Source organism: Oenanthe melanoleuca, chromosome 8 (assembly GCF_029582105.1).
Source record: "Oenanthe melanoleuca isolate GR-GAL-2019-014 chromosome 8, OMel1.0, whole genome shotgun sequence".
NCBI classification, from domain to species: domain Eukaryota; kingdom Metazoa; phylum Chordata; class Aves; order Passeriformes; family Muscicapidae; genus Oenanthe; species Oenanthe melanoleuca.
The window spans coordinates 12,941,694-12,967,623 of NC_079342.1; the positions used below are offsets into that span (position 1 = coordinate 12,941,694).

A 25,930-nucleotide genomic window follows, 5' to 3' on the forward strand; every position below is an offset into this window, starting at 1 on the left:
CCCTGCGCGCGCTGCTCGGCAACCGAACGCCCGGCCGCGCGCCCGGCCCCGCCCCCGCCGCAGCCGCTGCCGCCGCCGCCGCCGCCACCGCCGGGCCCCGCGGCGGGACCCGCCCCCGCTCCGCCATTGGGCGGTGCTGCCGCGGCCCCGCCCCTCTCGCAGTCCGATTGGCCCGGCGAGGAAATCGCTCCGCCTCCCCCGCCGCTCTGAGCCGCCGGAGCGGGGCGATGTCCCGCCTACAGGCGCCCCTTCCTGCTTGGAAAGCGCTGCTTGCAGTCCCGCCCATCCGCCCAACGCCGTTGGGCGCAGGCACACTGCCCGCGGGGAAAGCACGGTGCTATTGGTTGGACCGGCTGTCAGTCACCGCGCTGGGGCCGCTGCGCCGCTTGGCAGCAGCTCCCGAGAGAAAGGGGAAAGGGCTTTAGTCGGGGTGCTTTCCGCAATGCCGGACCAGCGTTGGGGAATGGCAGTTCCTACAGCGTCGCTGCGAAGCACTGCTCTGAACAGAATAAAATATCTTTGCTGTAGAATTTTGTAAGACATTCTGGGTTAGCAGTTTCCGCTTGTGGTGCTGCGAGCTGGAAGCAAGTCTGTGCTCTCCCGCTCAGGCGGTGTGTCGGTCACCCGCCATGGGCGAGGTCCTTCCGCGGCCCCCAGCGGCGCTGGCAGGGGCGCTCCGGCACCAAGATGGCGGTGGCGGCGGCCGAGCTGGGGGCGCTGGGGCGGCGCTGGTTCTGCTGGCTGCTGGGGCTGCAGGCGGTGAGAGCCGGATCCGGCGCGTTCGCTCGGGCTGAGCGCGGCTGCAGTTCCTGGGAAACGAGCGGGTGTGAGGGCGGGGGAGGCGGCGTGAGACGTGTCCTGGTGCGGGAGGCGCGGGCGCCTCCTCCCGCTCCTGCGGCCGTGGCCGCTTCTTTTGCTTTCTATGTCGGAGGCTGGGCTCTGCTTCTGCCTTCTTCCTAAAACAGTTTGTGTTGGTGCTGCCTTTTTTTATTTTATGTAGTAAATTATTTGGTGTGAAAACAAAGCAACACTATAGCGTGTATTTGGATCCAAAGTTTTGAAAGAGGAAATGCTGATTAAATGAGGTGCATCACTTGCTAAGTGTCTGAAATTATTTTTTTGAAGTGTGAAGGGTTTTTTCTAGTCCCAATCAAAAACATTTATTATGATTAGTGCATTTATTGTTTCAGGAAAATATGACAGTTAAGATACTGAAAAATGAGTAAAAATACGAGGGAGAGAGACTTTCTCCTATTTATTTTTCCTTTACCTATCCTGAGTTTTATTTTCAAGGTGTTTTGAGCTTGCTATTTAACGAAAACCACTTGAGTGAGGAATTATTATGTAATGGACCCTGATGACTTGAGTTCTAGATTTCATATTTTCCAGATTCTGTACTGCAGTAGTATGTAACTCTGAACTTCATATGAAGTGTAAGCAAGTACTCTCCACAGTTTAATTAGACAAAACAATCCTTTTCCAGCCTGAGAACCAAGGACACAGTTGCAGCTTCAGGCCCCAAAAGTGTAAACAACAGCGAATTGAGGAGAGCAATCTGGGAGTATGAAACTTCATAACCTGGAGCTGTAGTTGGACAATTAACCCCAATGTGTAAATGGACCAAAACGTATAAAAGTGTGAAAAAGTGTGATCCATTGTCCATCTTGGGTGTAGCCACGGCCAGGCTCTTGTACTGCCCAAGGTGTGTCCTTTGAAGGCCTTTTTAATAAACACCTACTTTACTCTGTTCTAGGTAGCCCCTTCAGGCATCAAATCTTTACTTGCTTTCATATACAGTTAGTGTTTTGGTTGGTTCTTTCTCACACACACGCAACCCGAAAAAAAAAACCCAGGAAAGTATTGGCCTTATGTCTGATACCTTGGAGTGTACATATTATGAGTGTCTGGAATTCCCTGCTCATTTAAGACCCTTCTCAGTAGGACGGTGTTTGAACCCTTGGGCTGACCATTTAGGCAGTACTGTAAAACAGTCACAAGATACTAATGCATTCTTTCTAGTCATGGCAGCATTTAAAGTCATCTTTAAAAAAATAAATTAATACTAAGTGTAACATTGTATTGACTTTCAGGTAAGTGTTTATGGAGCACAGTTGTCATCAGAAGCTTGCAGAGAGCTGGGCTTCTCCAGTAACTTGCTGTGCAGTTCTTGCAATCTTCTTGGGCAGTTCAATCTGAATCAGTTGGATCCGTTCTGCAGGGAGTGCTGCCAAGAAGAAGCTCAGCTGGAAACTAGAAAGGTGAGTTTTGGACCAAATCCCATGTGGAATAATTTAACGTTTCATGTTTATGAGACCTTTCATTTAAAAAAATGAATGAGAATCTGGATTATCTTTTCAAGAGGAAAATGCAGCGTTTACTCATAGCCTGGTATACATCTACGGGGTCTAGATCTGCAGACTTGGCATACTGATGTAAAATAATGCCCTTGTACCAACAGGGGCATCTTTGGTTCTTTGGCAGCCCTTCTCTGGTGTGGCATGGCCATACTTGGGAACTACATCCAGCTTCTTTTAAAAGGAAGGTACATGGGATTGGAAGAGGGCAGAAGAAGAGGATAAGGAGAGAGGTGCTTGATGACAGCTCCTGCTTGGTCACTGGCCCATAGTATAATGGCCAGGATAGCTTAGTTCAGTCCTGGGCAGCAAAAAGCTGGTGCAGCTTCCAGGTCAGCTCCTGGAGTGGCACAAACCTGACAGAAGCAGGACTGTTCAAATCCGTCCTGCAGCAGTGAGAAGAGCTGGATATTTTATTTGAGAGAATGATCTCTCTCAGAGCTCATGCTGTGCTTCAATCCATTTAAGGCAAAACATTTCCTTTATCTATAGTAGATAAATATCTGTGTTCCTTGAGGTATGTTACCAATGAGGAATTTTTAGAGTTCTTGAAAAGAGTATGTTTTCTAATATGTGGTAATTTAAGAGTGTTTTAGAATATAGTGAAGACAAATCAATCATAAAGAAAGTAGAGGTTTCAAGGATGAGAGGTGCTGAAATTATTTTTAATGGCTAGGAGATAATGAAATAATTGATCTAATGAAATTAATGAGGAAATCTAGCAAGTTTGTCCTGTCAATTAAATTCAGCCTAATATTTAAAAAAGAAAGTCTGCCTTTAATTTTTAATAAAAACACTGATTACAGTGTTAGGTACAATATATTAAGTATCAAGAAGCGTATGTTTGAGATTTGCAGAGAATTCATAGTTAAATTAGTAGTTTCCTAATATTGGCACACTTTAAGTTATAAATTTTATGCATTAACAAAGTAATATTTCAATGCAATCCTTATGGGACTTGATATGTAAGGCTTTTTCTTTTCTAGATATATGAACCTTATAAAGAAAAGTTTGGCTCTGGGGAAATATACAGTTCTTTTACATGTACATACATATGTATATATAAATATGTACATATCTGTACATAGGCATACAAACAAAACCTGAAGTTTCAGAATAAAGTCTAACCAAATGTACTAACAGGGAGTGGCAGAATAGAAAGGGTCTCCAGCAGGCTCAGTAACAGTTGAGCTGGCAGCAGCAGCAAGGCTTCCTGTCCTGGTGTAAAAGTCTGAAATGCATATTTCAGATTTGGTGTTTGTTCGGAGGTTTACATTTTTTTTAGCTCATATTCAGTAATTTCTCTTGAGGACTAGCCCATGGAAAATTAGTGTTTGGAGACTTAATATTATCTTAACAGATTGTATTCAGAACCACCACATTTTGAATTGACTTGTGTTTTAACATAGTGTTGGTTGTAACAGATGTCTGTAATTGAGCTTGAGATTTTACTATTACATAAAAATTAACAATATAATTTTTAGTAGCTTCTTGCTAAACAAGAATTTCGTGCTAGATATGCAGACTATGAAAACTGAATGATGCCTTTTGCTATAGTTTTTCCTTTTCCCTGTTTTTTTTCTCTGTTGCCACAGAAATCTTTCTGATGAAAATTTGATAGTAAAAAGTGAATGTTAAAAGTTCTTAAAGGCTTTTTTTTCCTAACCCTCTTGCTTGTGGAATTTTTCATCTTACTTTGAAAACCTGCATCTCAATGTAAGATGTTTGGCTTTGTGATTAGCAGCCTAGCATGTTGCTGAGCTCCAGAGCAGTGGTGCTCTGGGTTTTGCTAAAGCTGTGACTCCATGCTTGAACATCCTCCAAGTACAGGAATCGTTCTTCCCCGAACCAGGATCCCAGCTCGTGACATAGCTGGCTCATTACCTGAGCAGGTATTGCTTCCCATGAAGGGACACAGCACGGTGGTTGTCTGTGCTACAAACAGACTTGCCAGCTAATGCAGTTCCAGGACATGCTTCAGGATTTTAATTTTATTCTCTTTGGAATTACATGGCAAATACTAGAAATAGGGAAAGCAAGAGTTAGTTTACTGCATGACTTGGGCCCGAGTTCTAAATGAGAATTTTAAATTAAAGGTAATAGCACATCTATCTGAGAATTTTTACATAATTCTGCTTTTCATAAATGATCTGTGAAATACCCTCAGGCCTAAAAATATTTCATGCTGCATAGTATCAGTGCAACCTCAAATGAGATGGTTACAGATTTGAACTGTTTCTTAGCCTTGAAAGAAGTGTATTTATTAATCCTGCTCTTGTTATTGGTCCAGTAGTTTGTGAATTGTGGAAAATAGCTATGAGCTATTCTTGCTCTGAACTTCTGCTGACACCTGTCCAGTGAAATATTTTAATTACTTCATAATTGGACAGTAGGTAAAATGAAAAAATGTTTTAGTTATTTTCTCCGCCTCTAGAGATTTTGTATGCAGTCTCACTAATTCAGAAGCCAGCTTAAACAGTATTGCTTTAGACAGCTGCAAGTTTTAAGTCTCAGTCTGTCAGATGCAGAGTACTGCTGGTGTGTAAAACATAGAAGGATGAAATGGAGGTGAAGCTAACTGTGCGTGAAATTGTAGTAGCAGGAGAGATTGTCCATATTTTGCAGTAGCTGAAAATAGCTGCACTCCATCTGCAGCTTCACTTAGGCTGTGTGATTATTTCAGACATAGCTATAAGCATATTCCATTAATTGTATATTGCAATCTTAGATTTATCTCAACAATATATGCATGTCAAAATCCAAATTGATTTTAAAAATCAACTCTGTGATAAAATTTGCAACACATTTAATTTCACAGTTGCACTGTGCAGGGTTGCTACAACTCATAAAAGTTATCAATCTAAATGGAGCTTTGAAATATATATTTTGCTCACTAATATGTGTTGAACTTGTTGTATTGTAATGTTAGTGTTTGGTGACTTAGAAAACATGACACCAGATGTCATGACTAGGTGCTTCTTTAAAAAAATAACAAAAAACAAAACAAATTGAAAGCTTTCTTAAAACTCCACCCTTTTACATGCACAGAATTCTTAAATGTGCTCTTACGAATTATAAGGAGGAATAAGGTGACATTCTTGTTCAGACTTACATTTTAAAACTCAAAAGATAGTTTACAAAACTCAAATAATTGCTGGAAGTAGAATAACTTGAAGTGCTTTTAATGCTTCAGGCTATTCCTGTGTGACCCAATTTACATTCATTTTTCAGGTTTGTTTCTTTTTCTTTTCATTACACTAATTAAAGTGCTACACGCAAATTGCTGTTGACTGCCTTCTTGTTCTGCCAGAGGCTTTTAACATTAGTATTTCCACTCTCATTGGAACTTCTGGTTTTTGACTCAATGGTTAAAAACAGAGAACAGCTTAGAATTCATTGACATCTCAGAGATGTAAGTCATATCAATGCTTACAGAAATTAATTAGAATTTTAGTTTACTTCTTCTAGCTGTTTCTCAAAACCCACATCTTTTTCTGTCTTTTGATGTGTCTTGTAAAGTGTCTTGAATACTTTGTAAAAAATCAAATTGCATTTTTACCTCGCTGTATTCCTTATTTCTAACATGATACTCAAAAGTGGTTCAAATTCATTGGTTCTCTGGCAAGTGTGACTTCAAAAATAGTGTGATTCAATGACAACATATTTTATTTGACATTCAAGGAAATAATCAGAACTTTGTAATTAAGACTAATATGTCATATGATTTCCTTTCAAAGTTTGCTTTTAACTAAGTGTCCCAGATATTTGATACAGGAATGATTTTATGGGCTGTATTGATAGGGAAGTTAGGGGATCTGAGATTATACTGTTCTCTCTAATTGAGAAAGTCTCTTAAAGCCAGTACTGTTGCTTCAAAATATTAGTCACAACCATTCCTTGTGTTAAAAGTGTGCTGCAGTGGATGTCCTTCTGAAGAACTTTACCATGTACACTCTTTCCCTTCCCTCTGTACATGATGTTATTGGCAATGAAAATTAATGTTGACAAGAAGTCCTAGATAAGGAAGGTGCAAGTAACTAGTCAATGCCTAAGACAGAAATTTACTGCCTTCTGTTTGGCTCAGATTCACCAAGTGTTCATCTCTGTCAGATAAACTAAGATAAAATACATTATCTGTCTGTAATAGGGTAAGCCTTACCCATGGAAGAGCTCTATCTGATCTTATCAGTGAAAAAAAAAAAAGGTTAGGGAGACTAAAAGTGCAAATTTGTTAAATGTGAGTTTCAGTCGTTGATGTGCATCTGCTGGTCAATGGAAAAGCTTTAGCTAATTAAGGCTGACCTTCATCTAGATAAAGTACTGGCATTTGACTCTACATTTGTTGAAGAAACTTAAAAAAGGAAAAGTGTCAAAATTAATGAAGTGCACAAGGTCAAATATCTCATCAGATCTGTTCTCACTGTTTTCTTTGCAACTCTAAGATGCTTCATTTTTTAACAAAAACACAGACTGGAAAATAAAAGACATGTTCAGGGATTCTACTTCTAGAGGTGACTAGGTGATTAGATAGAATCAGATGGTAGAGTCCAGACTTGAAACTTGACCTGTTAACTTGCTGTCTGTACGTTTTCGCTTGCATAATTCTCAGTAGGTCCAAGTGAGAGCCTGTACATAGGAGCCCTTTTTCTGCCACCCTTCTCCATTCCACTCTGCTCTCCACCCCCACTCAAACTCGGTATTCAGCCACCTATTCCTCGTGACAGCTCCAGAGGTCTCAAGTTGGTGGTTGCTCAGCTTCTCCATTTTCTCTGTCACCCTTGTGCCAGATCTGTTGCTCACATTAACTTACACCAAACATTGCTGTAACCAAAGTTAATAAAAATAGGCTACCAGGAGCAGAAGCTAGCTTGGAGCTTTTCGATGGTTATTGGATTTAAACAGCATAAATGTTTATAGAATCCTGCAAGGCAGGTGTCATTTAACACCAGAAGTAGTGATGGATGACACATTTTCTATATACTGAAGAATATAATAGTAATGCACAACTATATTTTGTATGTACAGAATAAAAAGTCTTCTTTGAGTGTCCTACTCAAAGCAAATCTCAAGGGTCTGAGGATCTCCAAGAACACAGACTATACAGTCATCCTTGGTAAATTATTTTAGTGCTTAAACACCATCATTGTGACTTTTTTTCACCCTTATACTCAGTCAGAATTTCCTTCTCCACAAATAAATGAGAACTTAGATTCTGCTCAGCTTTGTTCAGAGGAACTTGCCTGTAATACATATCCACTAATCACAGGAGTAGCACTGATCCACAAAACGGGTTTTTGACTGTTAGACTCTGTTTCCACACTCTTATTTAGAGTTAGTATCTCCCTTCACAGGATAATGAGCTGTCAGTGGTAGAAGTTGCTTTGTTGCTAAATTTACTGATGACATCAGTTCAGAATGATGTGTGTGTGTAGCAATGACTTTCTTGGCTTTCTGTATTACAGAGCAGTAATTCAAAATGTTCCTGGCAGTGAGGCTTTCTGACTCCTCTCTGTTAACCCACAGATTGTTACTCATATTATGCCTTCAGGGAAAGGAAAGACAGGAGTGATTTTGAAAACCTTGAGTTGTCCATATAAGTGCATTCTGTCCCATAGAAAATATTTTATAGTTTGTAGCTCAGTGTATATTCTTCTAAAGTTTTCTAGTTTAGAAGACTAGTTTCCTAGTAAAAGTCACAAATTAACTGCTGGTTAGAACAGTTTAGGAAAAATGCAAAAGAAACTTTCAACAAAATCTCTTTTATTGTAAATTCCTCAGACGAACAAGTATTAATTAACCTGTTTTGCTTTCTGAGTGTGTCAATGGAACACAGTAAAAAATGAAGATGCATGCCTTCATAAAATAGATAATTTACCTGTTTTTTCAGTATTTCCATTTTGCATATAACAAGGAACTTTGGCCATTAAGAATAAACATCCATATTTTTTCTGAAAGTTTTTGAAGTCAATAGGAGATGAGGAGCTGTCTTCTGCAGACCTGCTTATATCATAATATGAAACTAAAATTGCAGTGAATTTCATTAAAACACTGTTTACATTGGAGAGAGTTGTTACTAAAGATTTAGTGGAAGATAATCTTGTACCTGAGGCAAGTGAGAAATTTAGAGGTTTAGCTGTAGTCATAAGTTTGCTTTTCTGCTTGTTCTCAGAACTTAACGATATTTTATAAATTGTTTGATATTTGGAGAGGACATTACAGTTATATCAGAGAGAATCCAGGTACCCTAAAGTAGCTGTTGACTTTTGTGGCTCTGCCTTAACAGCCTGTTTTATTTCATGTTTTAAGATATGCTGGTACTGACAGCTGATTACAAACAGCTGTACAAATCCAGCCTGGATGACACCTTGTAACCTGTGTCAGGCAGGGTCACCCCAATCAATAGTTAGAAGAAAGCAGCATACAAAATATATGTCATAGAAGTAAAATTAGGTATAACTGCTGAATTTTATTAAACTTTTTTTGTGACCTTTGATCTAACATAATTTTATTGCCAAGGAGCAATCTCTGTTCAATACCACTTCTTGCAATTCAATGTGGTCTGAATGCCTGTTTGTTTGTAAACATTCATGGTTATGTGGCAGGAATGTCACTTTTCTCCTGGAGTCTTCACCATGAGTAACTGTGGTAACAATACCATATCAATGTATAAATGAAGCACAGCTGGAATTGTGTCTTGCTTCAATTCTCTTCCTAATAGCAGGTGAAATGTTTTCTTTTGTGTACGTTAAAGTTACTTATTTTTACAATGCATATTTTTAACTAGCACAATTCTTATGCAAAAAGGTGTTACTCTGCTGTAATTAGCACCCTCCTTCATAATTAAAGCAGACCAATAATTTGTCTCTTTTTAATTGTGAAGAGCCATCCTGATTTCATCAGTATGAACTGCTAAAGAGTTTCAGATGCTTTCCAAAAACCTTTGAATAAAACTGAGCTCAAGTTGGTGCTTTGGAAAAGATGAGGGAAGAGTTCAGATATTGTCCCAGTAACCTTAGAAAACATGCTATTAGAATGTTGTACAAAAAGCTAAGGTCTTTATATAGATGCAGACATGAATCAGCACTTGTTTTGGATATTAACATGGACACCAGTAATAGTTAGGAAGTCTATTTCATTGCTTCTAGTACTAAACTCACTTTCATGAGCACTAAAACAAGTGAAGCATTACTTTAGAATGAACTGGCTGATGAGTTAAGCATTGTGTAATGAACTGACTCGAGATGTTTGTGTGCCTCCATGCTGAATGATACATGTCATTCTTATTAATACTTGAACACAGTGACTGCCTTCACAAGGAAATTTGGAGAACATCTGTTTTGGACACAATGAGATGGTAGATATTAACAACTAGGCTTTTGTGGTAGGCTAAGTGATGCAAATAAACCTGGGTGTTTTTGCAAAAGACACCTTTGTTTAGAGTTATAAATGAAGCCAGTTGATTCTTCTTTTTTTGTGGTCTAGCCATTGAGAAAGCAGCTGTTTGTCCCAGCATGAATCTAAACCTTTTTGTACCAGAACAGTTGGGTTTCAATTATGGCAGAATTACAAGCTCAAAATTGAGACATCACTGATTGAGCTGTTTTCTTTGTTAAATTTCTATCAGAAATTGGCCAGAAGTTACAAACTAGGAGTAGTGAGTAGTTACAAAATGTCTTACATGTTTTAGATTCCTACAGTGATTTTGTGCCATACAAATTCTTGTTTGGAAGGAAAATTTACTAAGAATAATTTGCAGTAATGAGAATTCAAAAATGCTCAAAAATACTTTTACTGTTGTCCTAAATGTGAGTGTACTTAGCTTATGATAGACTTGCATAAAATAGCTAATTAACTAGCTAGATGGCTGTTTATTCCTTTGTCTATTTCTTTATACTGATTTCTTGATAGAAGAATGCAGATAACTGTGTGTATCAGAGAAATCAGTATAAATGTTCAGTGGGTTAGTGAGTGTGCAAAAAAAATCTAAATGTAGGATTACCAATAGAACTGTTGAGCATTTGTTTTTAAATCACAAAGAGACAAGGTAAGTGAAGTTTATGAACTCCTGTACCATGTTTCCTCCATCTTTGTAATTACTTCATGTTTTAATTCCAGAGGCATTTTAATTATGCAAGCTAGTATCTGAGCTGTTTATCACTGCCTTTTTTAATTAAAACCTTAATTTGGGTGGTGAAAAAGATTTTTAAAAGTCTGGTATTTAGGGTCTCGTGGGTATTGTTTCATAGTATTTCTGGGTTTTAGCAGTCTAGTCTTAGGTTTTTATCTTAAATACAATGTTTAGTTGAAAATATATCTGTACTTAAGCAAATTTCTGAGATACTATTCTGAACAGATAATGCAGTGTAACATTCTCTTTTCAATTTCCCATGGAAGTAATGATTATTGATTAGTTAACGCCAAGAGAGAAGTTGTAATTTCCCTGTGAATGATTAAAGTATTTCTTGTGTTCTAATTCATAGTATTTCAGCAAATACTGAGCTGGCCCCAAGTCAGAATTTGAATCCTCAGAGATGAACATATATTTCTGGCTGTCTATAATGCCTCCATAAGATAGATGACAGAACATTAATAAAATTGTCTTTAAGATTTGTGTCATATCATGTGTGGTTTGCTTTTTCAGAGTGGTTCATGAAGGTTAGTTTAAATTATTTGTGTTCACGGTTCATATTTTAAGTGAAGTACGAATTTATATAATTTCAGTAAAGTTATATTTTTCTATACCCAGATTTGCACATTTGTTATGAAAACACTGTCTAAAAGAACATGAAAGCAGAGGTTTTAATTGTCTATGGAAGGTAATGAATTAAATAAAAAAATTTAAATTAAGCTCATTCTCTTTGCTTATCTATAAACAGTGGGGGCTTAAGGCTTAGAAGGATGTGATTTTGTATACAGTGTTATATACATAGTATATATACTATGTGCAATATTAAAAGGCCTAACTTTGGAGTATGAAGTTCTATTTTAGTAGCTGGAAAATCTGTTGTTAATTTATTTAAGATTCAGCAAACTATAGAATCATTTGCATGTTGCAAAAAAAAATCACAGAATAGTCTAAAAATATGACAGTATGCAAGATAATTAGATGAAGGGGTTTTAAATTTAGATATTATATAAAATTGAAATTAACTTGTATTTTAAGAAGATTGAATCTGAGTATCTTGCCTAGCTGATAGAAGTGATTGATATCTAAGTGCAAGTATTCAAGTTAGCCCATCCTGTACATATTACTTCACCTAAGGCCTGTTAATGTGATCTATCCTCTTTCTGTAAACACAATTAACTAAAATCAACCAATAGCCCAAATAGGAACTTTAAAGTCACTGCCTTATCTTTATTATAAGTATTTCACTGTCCAAGTTAGGTTTAAAGTGGAAACTAAAATTTCATTTCATGAGATCTTGTTAGTATCTTTGGGAAGGAAGATACAGTTTTCCTGTTACTAATCCATAATTCCCATTTTAATGTCCAATTGCATTTTTTTAAATGAAACTTTGCATACACCAACAGTATATCTCAAGTGATCCTTTTTTTTTGGTTTGTTTTTACATTTTTAGTACAATGAATGAAAATTATCATGTATCTTGAGTGAATGGCCAGTTGTTGCATAATCAGAAACAGGTCTGGATCTGTGATTCTGTCTAGGATCTTACTTGTAATTAGCACAACTGAGTAGCATATTGTCTCCTCAAAGAAAAATAGTTCAACAGATAAGACACTATAAATAAACTAGTAATTTAGATTATTTTTGTCATTAATGACATCTGTTTATTATTACAGCTTTATGCAGGAGCTGTCCTAGAAGTATGTGGATGAAAATTGGGAAGGTTCCCTCAAGTCCAGGGTAAGTAAAGCCTCTAGTATTCCTTCAAATATGACATACTGTCACAGCTGAATGACAAAAGATACTTTTAAGTACATTACAAGTAGTCATAAATTCAGTATAGTATATCAGTAAAGTTGCATTTACCTGAGGCTCATAAACTGGTCTCCAGTAATTGATAGATTAAATTATATTGTGGACTTATGGAACGATTTTATTTTCACAGATCCTGCCATATAGTTGTTTTATCAGTGGATAATGACAGTCAACTAGCAGGAATGGAATACAGTAGTGTGAAAGAAAAATCAGTACCATCAGTGTCTGGTGGGAGGAAGCTGCAGGAAAAGAATCTGTGAAAAATTTCAAACTCTACTTTCTTATAAATTAGGGAAGTGCTAAGGTGGTAGCAGTACTATGGTTATTTTGGTTTTTTTTACCTGTATTGAGGACCCTAATACCATACTCCCTAATACTGTACTTTGGACATAGCTGGACATGAGTACTAATCTAGCTTTAGAATTTAAAATTGCACAAACTGCATGTCTCTATCTATTGTGGAAAGCATTAATACCTCCCTGTTTGAAGCCTGGCTGACAAACAGTGGGAAAAAAGGGGTTTTAAATCAGGTTACAATTTACATGTGTTGTCCTGCATTATATCCTTTCCTGCCACCTCTGCCCTCACAGCTGAGTTGAATGACTACGAGGCCAGAGCAAAGCTCTTTCCTCTTTTCCACTGTATAAAATGTCAAAATGAGAATTCTTTATATGATTTGTCCTACTTGAGGAGATTAACTTCCTTAGCACAGGAGTCCATATTATCTCCATGACTTTCAAATGAACAAACATAAACATTCCCAACTGTTGTTGCCCACTCACTCTGCTGCTTTATGGTTCTGGATTTCAGTTAAGATGTCATTTGAGCCATAGGTTTGAAGGAAAAATTAACCTCTTAGCCTGACTCCAGCCTGCATTGTGTCCTCAGTTATCTTCATGTGCAGGTCTTGAAGGAAATGGCCCTCTATTCCTTCTGTGTGCACACTTTGAAACATGTTCCAAAGACTTGGAATGGTGTAAAAGGAAAACTTGAAAATTGTGACTAGTTTTTTTCCTTTCAATTCTTGGTTATCTAAACCTCCTCAAATATTTCCATTCCATTAATCATATATCTTTACTTTTTAAAGTGGCTGGATACATTTCATTGTTTTTTAAAAAGGCTCTCTATTTTGACCACCAGTTTTGATTTGGTACAGTAAGAATTGAAAATGACTGAGTAGTGAACTTAAATTTCTCTTTTGCAGTTTCATCACCAATTTCTGCAGTTACTCAATCTAAGCTTAACCAAATTTACAGCTAGGGTATTAGAAGAGGTTGGAAGATGGGATATGTATTAGAAGAATAGAAATTTTTAAAAGCACTGGAGTATATTCTTTCAGCCTGTATTTTTTTTCACACTAATATTAATCTCAGAATACCCAGATTTTGTCCTATATTTTAACTTTTAACAGAAACAGTATTTAATGTCTCTATCTTACGACATTTACATTCAAGAAGTGTTTTTATTTCATCTTTTCACTTGGACATTTGCTATGGAAGTTAGGTTGCCTGAAGGTCACGCTGCTGCTTTTGAAGGCTTCATTGAACTGTGTAGCCTCACTGGCAATGTCTCATCACAAATAACTGAATCCTTTCCCATAGCTTCTGTGAGGGCTTTGTTAGAGTTTGTTTAGATGTGTTTGGTTTTTCTCCCCAGAGTACACACAAAATGGCATTGTTAATTGCAGGGCTGTGTATATATTAGAATTACATGGATTAGTGTATGTTACTCCTCTATGTAATTGGAAATCTTGACCTTTAAGTACCTGTGTAAATTGTTTTGTCACTTGGCTGGTCCCACAGACTTGATGTGTCTCAGGCTACATCTGGATTATGTTTTATTTGGCTAAAGGATTAACAATGTTGTTTTGTTGTTTTTTTGTTGTGGTTGGATTTTTTTATTATGAGATTCACATATTAAAATAGTTAAGGATTGAAATCAGTTGAATTAATAAAGGTTTGTAAAAGTTACACAATTGGAAGAAGCTGTGGTTGCTCAGTTCTTCTCTATCAAAGTTTCTTTTAAAATTACTGGTTATATAATCTTTAGCTATAAACAGTTGTTCAATATACCCATGTGTCTGAAATGTGAGAATCATTACATATAGAATATATTTGCATATATATATATTTGTATATATATTAGGAAAGCAAAGGAGTAAGAAGTGATGACAAAAATCTAGTCCTCAGCAAAAGGTTGGAAAAGTCTTCAGCAAGATTATCAGTCTTGAATTGGATGTTGTTGTTTGTATCACACCACACTGGATGTTATTTAGTGTCACACCAAACTACTAAATTTGACTTCTGTGAATGTGGCCAAGGATGCCTGTTAGGTTTCTCAGATACAGTTTCTTGTGAGAAGTCTGATAACAGACCACATTTCTGTATGCCCCTTTTAAATTCAGTACTGAAATATTCTTACTGGTAAGTTTTCCTTAAAAATGAATTGCTTTATTATAAATGCTGGACTGTAAAATTAATTCCTATATATTACATATATTTTGAAATTGTTCTGTATAAAACTGTTCTTAAATATTCGTCATTTAAAAGCATTCCATCAAAGTAGAATGTTAAAAACCTAAGTGACAAGATTCATAGATGAAGTAATATCTTTATACCAGGTAACACAGTGATGGTTTTTGGTTGATATCCATAAAACAGGCTCTGGAATAGAATAATGAATTAGCTGGGTCAGTAATTAATCTAGCATATTTGTTTTAAGTTGACTTTTCAGTGGCAGCTGTGTTTTGTTCACCATGAGATAGGAGATTGGTGTTTAGACTCCTACATTCTTTCCAGTTTGTTTAAAAAACTGAATTAGACTGTGTTTTTTCATTGAACATTCCTTTCATGTTTCTCTCATTTCTTTTTTTTTTTAAATAAAATAATTTTCACCTCTCCTTGTGAGTTAAGAAATGGATGTGCTCCCAGCAAATCTGTTCTAGAAACAAGGTCCTTGAACTCATGCAATGTGCAGCTACATTAAATCCTCTGATTTCAGTCAGTCAGCACTCTTACATCACAAATTCTCCAAGTGTTAAGGGGAGTCTTTTAGCTACTCAAATGTAATTTCCTATGGGATTGTATTGTATGAGGTAAGATCACTCATTTCCTAGTTATTTTAATCTGTAATTCATAAAAATTGACAAAAGAAAGTTAGAAAATTATATTAACCTTAAATCTTGCACAGACAAAAGCATTACTAAAACTCTAGCTAAGAAATACAGATACTGTAGTGGGAGACATGCATTGCTTTCTCATAATCTTTGGTGAACAGATGACACACAAAATAAAACAATACTTCCCTTCAGTTTCAGAAATGTCTCTTGCCCAACTGCTTAGACAAAATACCCTGTCTTTGGGATTTTTTGAAGTTTCTTCAGTCTTGATTAGATCTCTGTCTTGGATTCATTTCTGAAAGCATGTGGTGCTTTTTATAAAATCATGAACAGCTGCATTGTAACTTGATTAAGAGACTACAAATAGTAGTTATTGATGTGCCATATGAATTCTTAAATTCAAGTTTTTATCTCAAACCGAAGTCCCCAAAAGGTGCAAAGCTACAGTCATTAAAATGTAAATAAGTGCTTGTTGTGTGCTGTATTTCAGTCTTTTTGCTCAGCTTTCATGGTAACTTTTGAAGCAGACTCATACCATCTTCAAAATTGCAGAGCATGTATTTGTCCCCAAAACAAATGTCTGAGGGAAGGCATTAATGCTTTTGTCTTGCCCAGTGATTTACATATTCACACTTCTAGCAAATATTGCCAATTGTCTTAGCAATGCTCTGCTATTGGTGGCATTTAAATGTGGAATTTCCCATCTTCATAAAATGTCCCTCTCTTACTCTACCTTTTGTTTTGGTGTCTTTTCTTTTTCATGGATTTAACACTTGATAATTGGCAATGCCTCAGTAAAATGTTTTTCAATTCAAATTTATTTCAGGTACAAAATGGTCAAGTCTGTATGGTCAAGTCCTTTGTGCCTTTTTTAATGTAAAATTTTGCACCATTACACACAAACTCGTGTCTCCAGTAAAATTCCTTCTTTTCAGACAGCTTGTGTCTGGTAATTCATAGCCAAGAAAGCAGATTACCCTTTAGGTTATCTGAAGTACTGTTACACTTGCTTTCTGTTTATTCAAGTTAACTCAGAATAAATAGAGTTGTGTTCTGTGTTTGTTCTGCTTGGGGAGATGTTCGTGTCCATCTTGGGTCAGGAAGTTCCCTTATGCTGTGTCCTGCTGCACCTCAGAATAGTGCACGCGTGTGTGTGCATACACACAGACTTGCCCTTTTGGCCACAGTTCTTTGACTCCTGGCTCTGAGATTTGATTCCAACAAACTTGTTTCCACAGACTTTCTTATTACAGCTCTATGTTTTGTATGGAAACAAATGGACATTTTAACAATAGCAGTGAGTTCTCCATTGCACTGTGTTCATAGGTAAGGGCTGCTTTTAGGTCTTTAAAAGCACCGTTTAGTGGGGGCCAGGCTCATACACACTTGATCCTTCTCTGACCTTGTAGCTGTAGTTGATTGTGAGGCAATCCTCCCTTCTCTTCAGGAACACTTCAGGAGTGCCTTCCAAGAGAATTGCTTTGGTACTGCTCATGGTTTTTCAGAGTACAAGGTGAAGTGATTTTGCAAAGCTGTCTGAGAACAGCTCTGACTTCTGGTCCAGTGTTGAATTCACCAGAACCTGATGTCATGGCACTGAGCTCAGAGTTCATCTTACACAAGTCTTGGTGGAAAATGTCTCTCCTGCTCACCCACAGATAGGTTAGAGAAAGGTTCATTTCTCTGTGGTATAAAATTTCTAAAGCTGCTACAGAAAGAATAAAATGGGAAGATAGCTTGGATAGGATTTAATATTAAACACCAAACTGCTAAATAATGGTGTAGAAATGATGTGCAAGTACCATTTAAATACAGGACTGTAATGTTGATGTCAGGGTATAGAGGGGAAATTGTTGGAGCAATGTGAAGGTGGAGCACATGCACCACATCCCATGGTAAACAAGCTGTCATATGTCCCTAAATATGCACTGTAGCTGCATCTGACTTCCCTAACCCCATCATTTCAAAGGCTGCTAATTCAACTCAAGGACTGCTTTTGTGGAAAGAAAAAAAAAAGTGTTTGATGGGATAATCTGTGTTTTTAATGCATGTCAGTATTTGAGTTTCTCATTTTAGCTTCCAAAATTCAGAATATACAAATTAAGTTATTTGTCCATTGAGTGTTTTTCTTTGTTGCATTGCAAATTCAAGTGAGTGATGCAGAAAGTTGCTCTGATCAGCATTAGAAATAAATATGCCATAACAGAAACTAATTTTGTTCCAGCTGTCTAAAATTTCAGAAAAAATGTTCTGTAGTGCTTCAACTTTCAGAAGATTTAGATATTTGACATTGATACAAGTGTGTAATAGCTACTTTTAATGTGGCAGAATGTAATGCTGCCTACAGAATACTTTCTCCTTCCACCTAATGCTGTTCCCACTTTATGTGAGCTTGTTCATCCAGCCAGAGAAATCTCTTGTGTCCAAATAAGCTTTCATCTGTCACTCAAGTAACAAATCCTCACACCTGTTACAAGCTTAAAGTGCTGTAACCTGAGGTCCTTCCCAAAGGCAATTTTTTATTACAGTCAAGTTCCAGAGTTCAGATTTACTTCAGAAACTTTATCCATTTTACTATGCTCTCTTACAATTTTGCAATTAGTTACTCACTGTGCTGACTGCTTCTTACAAGCTTCTTTTCTTATAAAGCCCTAGAGACTGATTTCAGCTTTAGATTTAAGTCGAAGAAAAATGTGGAAAAATTTCTCCAGAAAGACTTCAACAGTCTGTGGACTTAAAAAAGGAAAAAAAATGTCTTTGCTGCTCTTTTGCACATTACTTTTGATGACAGCCAAGACAACATGTCACAAGGGCATGGGAAACACTGAAGTTTAAAATAGGTCTTTGAGTTTAAATCAGAATCGAACTGCAGTATGTGAGCAAGTACTGGTGATTTTGTGCTATTTGAAATTGTTATACACAGCTTACAATATGGTATTACTGCATAGTCCTGTAGAAGGAATAAAGACAAGCCTCATTTTCTTCAGGGGCCTGGTACATCTGGCAGCTCCATGGGCTGTTGGTATTTTTTTACCTTGTTTATATTGTGTAGTAGTTGGTGCAGCAAGCAGTGTGTATGATTTTTATCTGTACTGGGAGCTTGGTGAAAGAGGGAAGAAAATAAGTGCACTCTGTATAACCATGCTGAGAAAGTGTTAAGGTAACTGTCTGAGGTAATGTAAAGATAGGTATAAAGTTGCCAAGGGATATCTCTGCAATTACTGAGGAAAGCACTACACTTTGTCAAGCAGTATGAAACATTAGTCCTGAGGTTGCACTCATCTCCATGCACCAGTTGGATGCACTGCAATTTGTGAGAGATTCATTGTTGTCTAACCTTGAAAAAGCAACTTTACCATGCAGCTGGTACTTTTGTAGGAGTCAGTCTGTACTGACAGGGTTCATCCTTGGGGAGATGCTACTGACGTACCACAGGAGCATCCTGAATCCACTTAATGTCAATATAGATACTAAATTCAGCTTTTAGCACAGCCTGACTGTGAAAAGGAGGAATGAGGACTGTTATTTTCTAAATAAATTTTTAATATTTCTAGAACTCAGACATTCATTAGGGTGAAGTGCTTGGAAGTAGGAGATTATGCTCACACTTAGTCCTGTAATACTTCATGTTGTCTGTTCAGAGCTGAGGTTAATGCAAGGGCTGGGCTGTGCTGTAGGGAGACAGGGCCTGATGCTGTCAATGCCTTCTAGCCCTGCTGCAAGTGAGAGTGGTGCAGTTCACCCCAGACCTGGCCTTCTCTCCTGTGGCTGCCTGACAGCCCAGGGAGCCTTGGCACCCACTGCCTTCAGGACTGTCAAGAGAAGAGGAAATACGAGCTTCTCTTCCTGTTTTCTAGCTTTGTTTTCCTGCTGGTTTTCATCTCTGCAAGACAACATTGGCCATCCTGTTCACCAGAACAACACCTCTCCCCACAGCTTGCTGTGTGCCCTGTCCCCCGCAGAGCTGCAGCGTGTGTGGAGTGTGCTGATGAGATGGGTGTCACATCCAGCCTCCCTCCCAGAGCTGATCCTCAGCCAGATTTGGATGGCTCCAACGCTTTTCCTCACATTTGCTAGCAGCAGCATATGGGCCAGTCTGCTGAAGGCTGTCAGTTGTGTGTGCACAGAAACTGCCTTATGCAGTTGCAGTAGTGCTCAAGGGAAATCCGAGCAGATAGAATTCTTGTTTGGATTACCAGCAAAAGTAGATGTGCCTTTGGCAGAATAAGTTTAGTAGTATTAATTTTGTGACGGTATTAAGATTTTAACATTAAAATATCTTCTAAAGCATAATTAAAAAAAATAATTTGGAGAATACTAATTTGACATAAATCTACTTTATGCAATTAGAGAAGAATTTTATTTTCTTTCTTTTCTCCAAATTGTAGCTTTTGTCAGGAGTGATAAGCCAAAACTCTTCAGGGGACTGCAAATCAAGGTAAGTAGTAGCCTAACTTTTTGTTTGTGATGTTGAGAAGAACTAGCTTTGGTGGAGACAATCCTGTTGATTGTTCCCTATTTGCTGATCGAATAAACCTTTAGTAGAGAACATATATTTGCATTGCCAGTGTGAATCACTGCAAGTTCCTACTAGTAATATTGATTTGTTTACTGCTCAGTAACTTGTACTAATTGTTTGGTGATTATGAGGTTTTGGGTTATTTTGTTATTGGTTGGCTGGTTTTAATCCAAGAAAAAAATATTATTACAGCAGATGGGAAAAGAATCTGAGGAATGTTTATATTCTGTTCTTACGTTATAGATATCTTGGATTTACTCAAGCTATTCTGTCATAGTTTCTTTTTCTCCTGTTTTGTTCTCCCTTAGTTTTCTTGCAGAGTTGCCATTTCGATATATTCAGTGATTCTTGGATTTTTCTTCTCCTTCTTAGAATTCCCTTGCTGTGTTCTATTGTGCTGATTTTTCTCTATATACTTCAGATATCCAGCTTTATAGAAATGCATGTACTGAATGTTGTTTCTTATGACTTGCATATATGCAAAGTTGCATAAACTGCACTGCCTTAAGTTGAAACAATTCTTTGGTTTCAAGATCTAATCTAAGACTTCACCTTTCTCTTAAAATCCTGTGTGAACTTCAAGTGTACTTCTAAGATGCACATCTTGATTCTCACATCTTGTGCTCCCATCTTATTGCCCACATGGCACCATCTGGAATTACTTTATAGCTATGCATGGCTGCAATAAGTGATTTGTCTTCTCAACAGCAGATTCTGTGTAAAACAGATTTCCTCTGTCTGTCTCACGCATTCATGTCTCCGTGTCCTCCAGTTTCTTTCAAAAGCTTTCTCTCCTTCTGTATGTCTGACTGTTTCTTTTTTTTTTAACTTTGTAGATTTATTGAACATCAAAGCAGTCTAGACTACAACTGGTATCAAGTACTAAAAGAAAAAAAAAGTGCAAATTAATCTGTTTATTTCACAAGACTTTTGGAAAACTCAATAGAGGTTCCACTAGCTTCATTAAGTAAAACCAACTAGGTTAGCTCAGCTGAGCAAAGTGGAATACTCCTGAGGAAATCTTTCCATAAACTTAAATGGTCAGAGCTTTCTGATAGTGTTAAAAGCTTTTATTTGCATTACTTATTTTGGGACTTAGTGGGTTTAAGAAGCACTGAAGAATTATGTTACCAGCAAAGCACAGTAGCAGCAGATACAACACAGCAAGAAAGAATGTGATTACATTAGAAATTGACAGTAGAACTTTGACCTGTTAAAGTGACCCAGAATTTCTAAAATGGTAAAAAGGCTGTTGATCATATAAGAAAAGTCATTCATTATCAAACTAGCTTTGGTAACTTAAAACAGTTGGAGTAAATACCCTCCTTCAAAGCCAGGCCAATGGCATTGCCCTCTGCACATGCATTAACTGCTGCAGTGCACCATGGAGAGCAAGGAGGTGTTTCTGACACCCACCGCCCTTCATTTGACTTGTTCCTCTACTTTCCTGCCTCTGACATTAAATGCAAGTCAGAAGTCTGAACTGATGTAAATCACTTGAGAACAGGGGCAGTGTTAGTATGGAGAATGCACTTGCCAACCAAGGTAACTGACTTTTCTTCTTTTCCCCCAGTACGTGCGTGGTTCTGACCCTGTACTAAAGCTGCTGGACGACAGTGGGAACATTGCAGAAGAGCTGAGCATCCTCAAGTGGAATACAGATAGTGTGGAAGAATTTCTTAGTGAAAAATTAGAACGTCTGTAAATCCTTGCTTTCTGTCCTCTTTCCTTTTCATATTTTGTCATGGTAATCTTCTCAGACAAAGTGCACTACAATTGAAGAAACATTCCAGCATCTGTATTAGTTTTAAAATATCTGTTGTGCTGTACTAAACATCTTGTAATTAGAAGGGAAGCTTCAGCACACATATCTGACAAGCTGACAAACAGTAGCTTGTCTTAACATTATTTCAGCTCTTAATGCATTTATCACTAAGAATGCTTAGTTTCAAAGTTAATTATGCAAATCTCAGTTTGTTATAATCAGGTCTGTTTTTACAAATGCTCTTAAAACTGAAGAGCTTCAAATAATAGAAGGGATTACCATGCTTTTTGCTTGCTGCTCTTTCTTAAGTTAGAACCAAATGCAGTCTATCTCCCAAAGAAACTTGGCTACTAATGCCCTCTTTTATTTGTATTTGAACTGTCCTTTTATAGAAGCCTTGTTTATAGTGAGTACCTAATTCACAGGTTTGAAAGCTGATGGAGGAGCTCATGCTCTGATACTGTGAAACATTTAGTAAGTACACTTTAGTGAAGACTACATAGAAAACCTCTGAGGTGTATGAAGTCAGATGTCAGGTGTGCTTTCCATCAAGTGTTTTCACTTCAGAAAACATGAGCTATAACTCTTGAAAAAGCTTTCCTTCCAACTTTCAAAATTTATTGGAAGTTTGTTTATTAAATTAATTTAGAAACTGCTCTTTTAAAATGTATAATTTTTCTTTCTCAGTTGAAATTTATGTAAACAGGGAATATAGACAGTATGTATGGTAATGAGTCAAATCCATTAAGACTTGTTGGGTTTTTTCCACTTAGAGTTAATAAATATGGTAATCAAGAATAATGTGGGGGGGGGTTTTAAGTATAATTAGCAAATAAGTGTTCCCTGCAATTATTTCATGCTTACCAGATTGGGTTGGATGGGTGTTATGCTATGACCTGAAGTGGTACACAGTTTTTGTCTTCATATATAGTTTTATATGTTCAAAAATTTTTCTGTTATTTACAGACTTTATTCCCAGCTTTTGAGAAGAAATCATCAGCTTCTTAGCAGAATAATAAACCTGGGACTGTGACCAAACTGAACTATCAGAATTAATGCACTAAAATGATTTTTCAGGCATAGCCTTTGGAGTTTTAATTCCCAAAATATTCTTAGAAAGTCACAGAGTGTGTGTGCAGCTGACTCCTGTTCTTGTGAATATGCTCCTGATATTCCAGATGACTCAGTGTGAGACAGCTACAATAGTGGTTGCCACTGTTTTGGAGAAACTTGATCTGTACATAAAAAGTACATGTCTTTGCAGCTTGTGCTGCCTTACCAGAGTCAAACATGGATTTGTTCTTGGGACATGTGATGTGTTAGTCAGCAGATGAGCTACAACCAAAACATGTGTCATGACAGCCCCTGTATTCTGGTAGTAAAAAATGCTGCCATCCACTGGTATTTAATATACTGACTATATTCAATACTTGCCATTCCTGTGTTTGCCAACAAGGGATTTCAGTTTCTTCAGTACCACAGAATGACTTACCACATTGTTTTAGCAGAATATTATAACCTTGTTCTCTCCAGCTTTAGGTACTCTTTACCATTCATCAGTGATATTGTTTGCTTCATTTGATATCTGTCAAATGATTCTCTTTGCTTTCCTCATTTCTTTCCTCCTTAACATGACAGCCAGGCTTTCTGACCTTCAGCCTCCCTTTTATTTCCATGTCTTCCTACTGCTAACCAGTACTTCAGATTTTGTCTTCCTACACCAGATCCTTCACAGCTGCTCTTGTCTTTTAGAGAAGCAAGGAACTCACTCTTATACCAGGAGATGACTTTCCCAGGGTGGAGAAGGATGACAGGCCAAAAAATTTCTTCTCCAGCATAACCGAGTTTTGTAACAGTGTCTCAGTGCTGTTTCTGCAATTTTGACCGTTTCCAGTACTAGTTCCCAAGTACTTCTATTAAGGACACTGGAAATGAGCTTTTCTCCCGGTTTCTTCCCAGGTTTCTGATTTGCTGATTACTATTCCACATACTAATCTGGCCTTGGATTCATATTCCCATAGCTCAAAAGCATGCACAAGGTACATTCCTGTAATTCCCGATATATGGGGACATGTTCAGAGTTCTCCCTGATTCTATTACTGGACTGCTGAGCCCTGATCCTACTCAATCTGCAGCTTTTAGCAAAAGCTAATTACCTACACTTCCTGACCTGTTGGCTGTGCTCCATGCTGTTCTAAAATGTGGAATTCATACTGTCCTGCCTTTATTCTTTCCCATTCTGTCCTTTAGATGATACTCAGGTTCTTGGCTCTACAGACGTGTTAGGAACATTTAACATTCTGGCATAAATGAGATGGGCTTTGTGCTAAAAGAGGCAATTAGAGTGGGGAATAATTTCTTTTGGAAATTCTTAAGTTTCTATTTATTGGTGAGAGGTTTTTTTCTCCAGTCTGCAGCTGTGAAAATTCATAGAGCTCAAAAGGTTATTTTCGTTTGTGGCAATTAACCACACAGAATACAAGGTTGAAAGCTCCAGTTTAAAAAGGAAGTGATTCATTTTTACTTATAGCCATGATAAGCACCCAGTACTTCATGAAAGGCATTCACTCAGACTTATGTAAGAATTATTTAATCTTATATAATGCTCTTGTTGTGCCAAATCTCGAGAGTTAATGAAAGGACAAACAAAAGCAGCAAGCATGCATGACTGAGTTGGAACATGAACTGTCCATCTACTACTCCTATCTTTTAAGAAGGAAAGAAACCAAGCTTTTTGCAGGAGAGAATATCTGTGCTTTTAAGAAAAAAGTGTATTGTACACTCCATTTTACATATATATATCATATGTAGAGGAACTTGAAGCATAGTGTACAAGCCACTTGAAGGGTTTCCTTGGTACTTGTTTAGTCATAAATTCCTGTAATGTGAACCTGAATATCATGATTGTATTTCAGACCTAAGGGAAACCTTCCAGCAGACATTCAAAGTCATGGGAAGAAAGCAAGTATTCCACTCTGTATTTGTTGTATTGCTTCAGCATACAGATAGAACAAAAACAGATAGTCAGTGAAAAGTCCATTTTGTCTGCTCTCTAGCTGTGTTATCAAGCTGTCATGCTTTAACCCCAGCTGGCAGCTAAAGTACCACATGGCCTTCTGCTGATTCCCTTTCCACAGTGGGATGGGGAGGAGAATCAGGAAGGATACTCTCAGGATGTTCTCTTGACAATGATCTTTGGAGGATGGATTTAACTAGGTTACTTAGGCATCTTTCTGTCTCCCCCTTAAAAATTAACATGAGGCTTGCAGGACAGACTAAAGCATTCCTCATCCTAAATATGGGCACAGTAAAATTTCCACTTTTTCTGCTGCAGAATATATGTAATTTCAAGGCAGGATGTCTGTCAAACCTATCTCTTGGCTAGTAAAATTTCCTTGACTAGGAAATTCCACGGGCAAACACAGATGTTTGGTGCAGGAGGATAAGCAGAGAGCAGTATCATTAGATAATATTTTTGCTCTGCCTTTTCCCCCTACATTCAATGACCTGGTTTCTCAGTGTTACTCTAGATTTTAGGCCATCTGGCCCAGTTTTTAGAAAGCACTGATCTTTGTTAAGGAAAGGTCTTGATGACAGACACATTTTCAAGAAACTGCTTTATGTGGTTCATGGTGAAACACCTCAGAGCTCTGTACTCACTGCAGGCAGGCTCCAACCTGTGGAGTTTCCAGTAACATTGTGATTTCTAACAATGCCAGGTTGGTTTTTTCCCCTCTTGGGTCTGGCAGCAGAGCTGGAATAAGATGACAAACCACAGCTTCCCTCCGCTCTCAGCAGTAAGGAAACACCCACATCCAGGCTCCAACAACCATGCTCAGCCAGGCGTGCCCCGCTGAAGCAGCTGTGTCTCCAGAGTGGAGTCTGGCTAATGCTTGGTTAGATATCTGTATCAGTCACACAGTATCACGTTTTATGACCTGTCACTTCCGCCTCCCTGGGAGCCTGGCCAGCCTTTCCTCACGAAGGACTCTTGGCCCTGGGGAGGCACCACACGCAGCAAGGGCCACACCTTCCACCTTCGACTTTCCCAAAAGGCTGCTGAAGGGACTGTGACATTAAAGGTCCACCTGATTTTCCTGGTTGCATGGAGTAGCCAGAGGTGTGTCACTGGCCATGGGACAGTCTCCCCATGACCCCCCAGCTCAGCCTGGACCTCTGACCCCAGAGCAGCAGTTCCTCTGGAGCTGGTACTGGTTCACCATTCCTGTCACAC

The 25,930-nt window shown here is 37.9% G+C and overlaps 1 protein-coding gene across 1 annotated transcript; it reads left to right on the forward strand.

Moving 5' to 3' along the window:
- Positions 1–370: 370 nt before the first annotated feature.
- On the forward strand, positions 371–22,497 carry SELENOF (selenoprotein F). Its single transcript, XM_056498164.1, has 5 exons — positions 371–759; positions 2,091–2,258; positions 12,156–12,219; positions 19,801–19,850; positions 21,505–22,497. Exons 1-5 carry the CDS (start codon positions 688–690, stop codon positions 21,634–21,636), a joined length of 486 nt encoding a protein of 161 aa, XP_056354139.1. The 5' UTR covers positions 371–687; the 3' UTR covers positions 21,637–22,497.
- Positions 22,498–25,930: the final 3,433 nt, after the last annotated feature.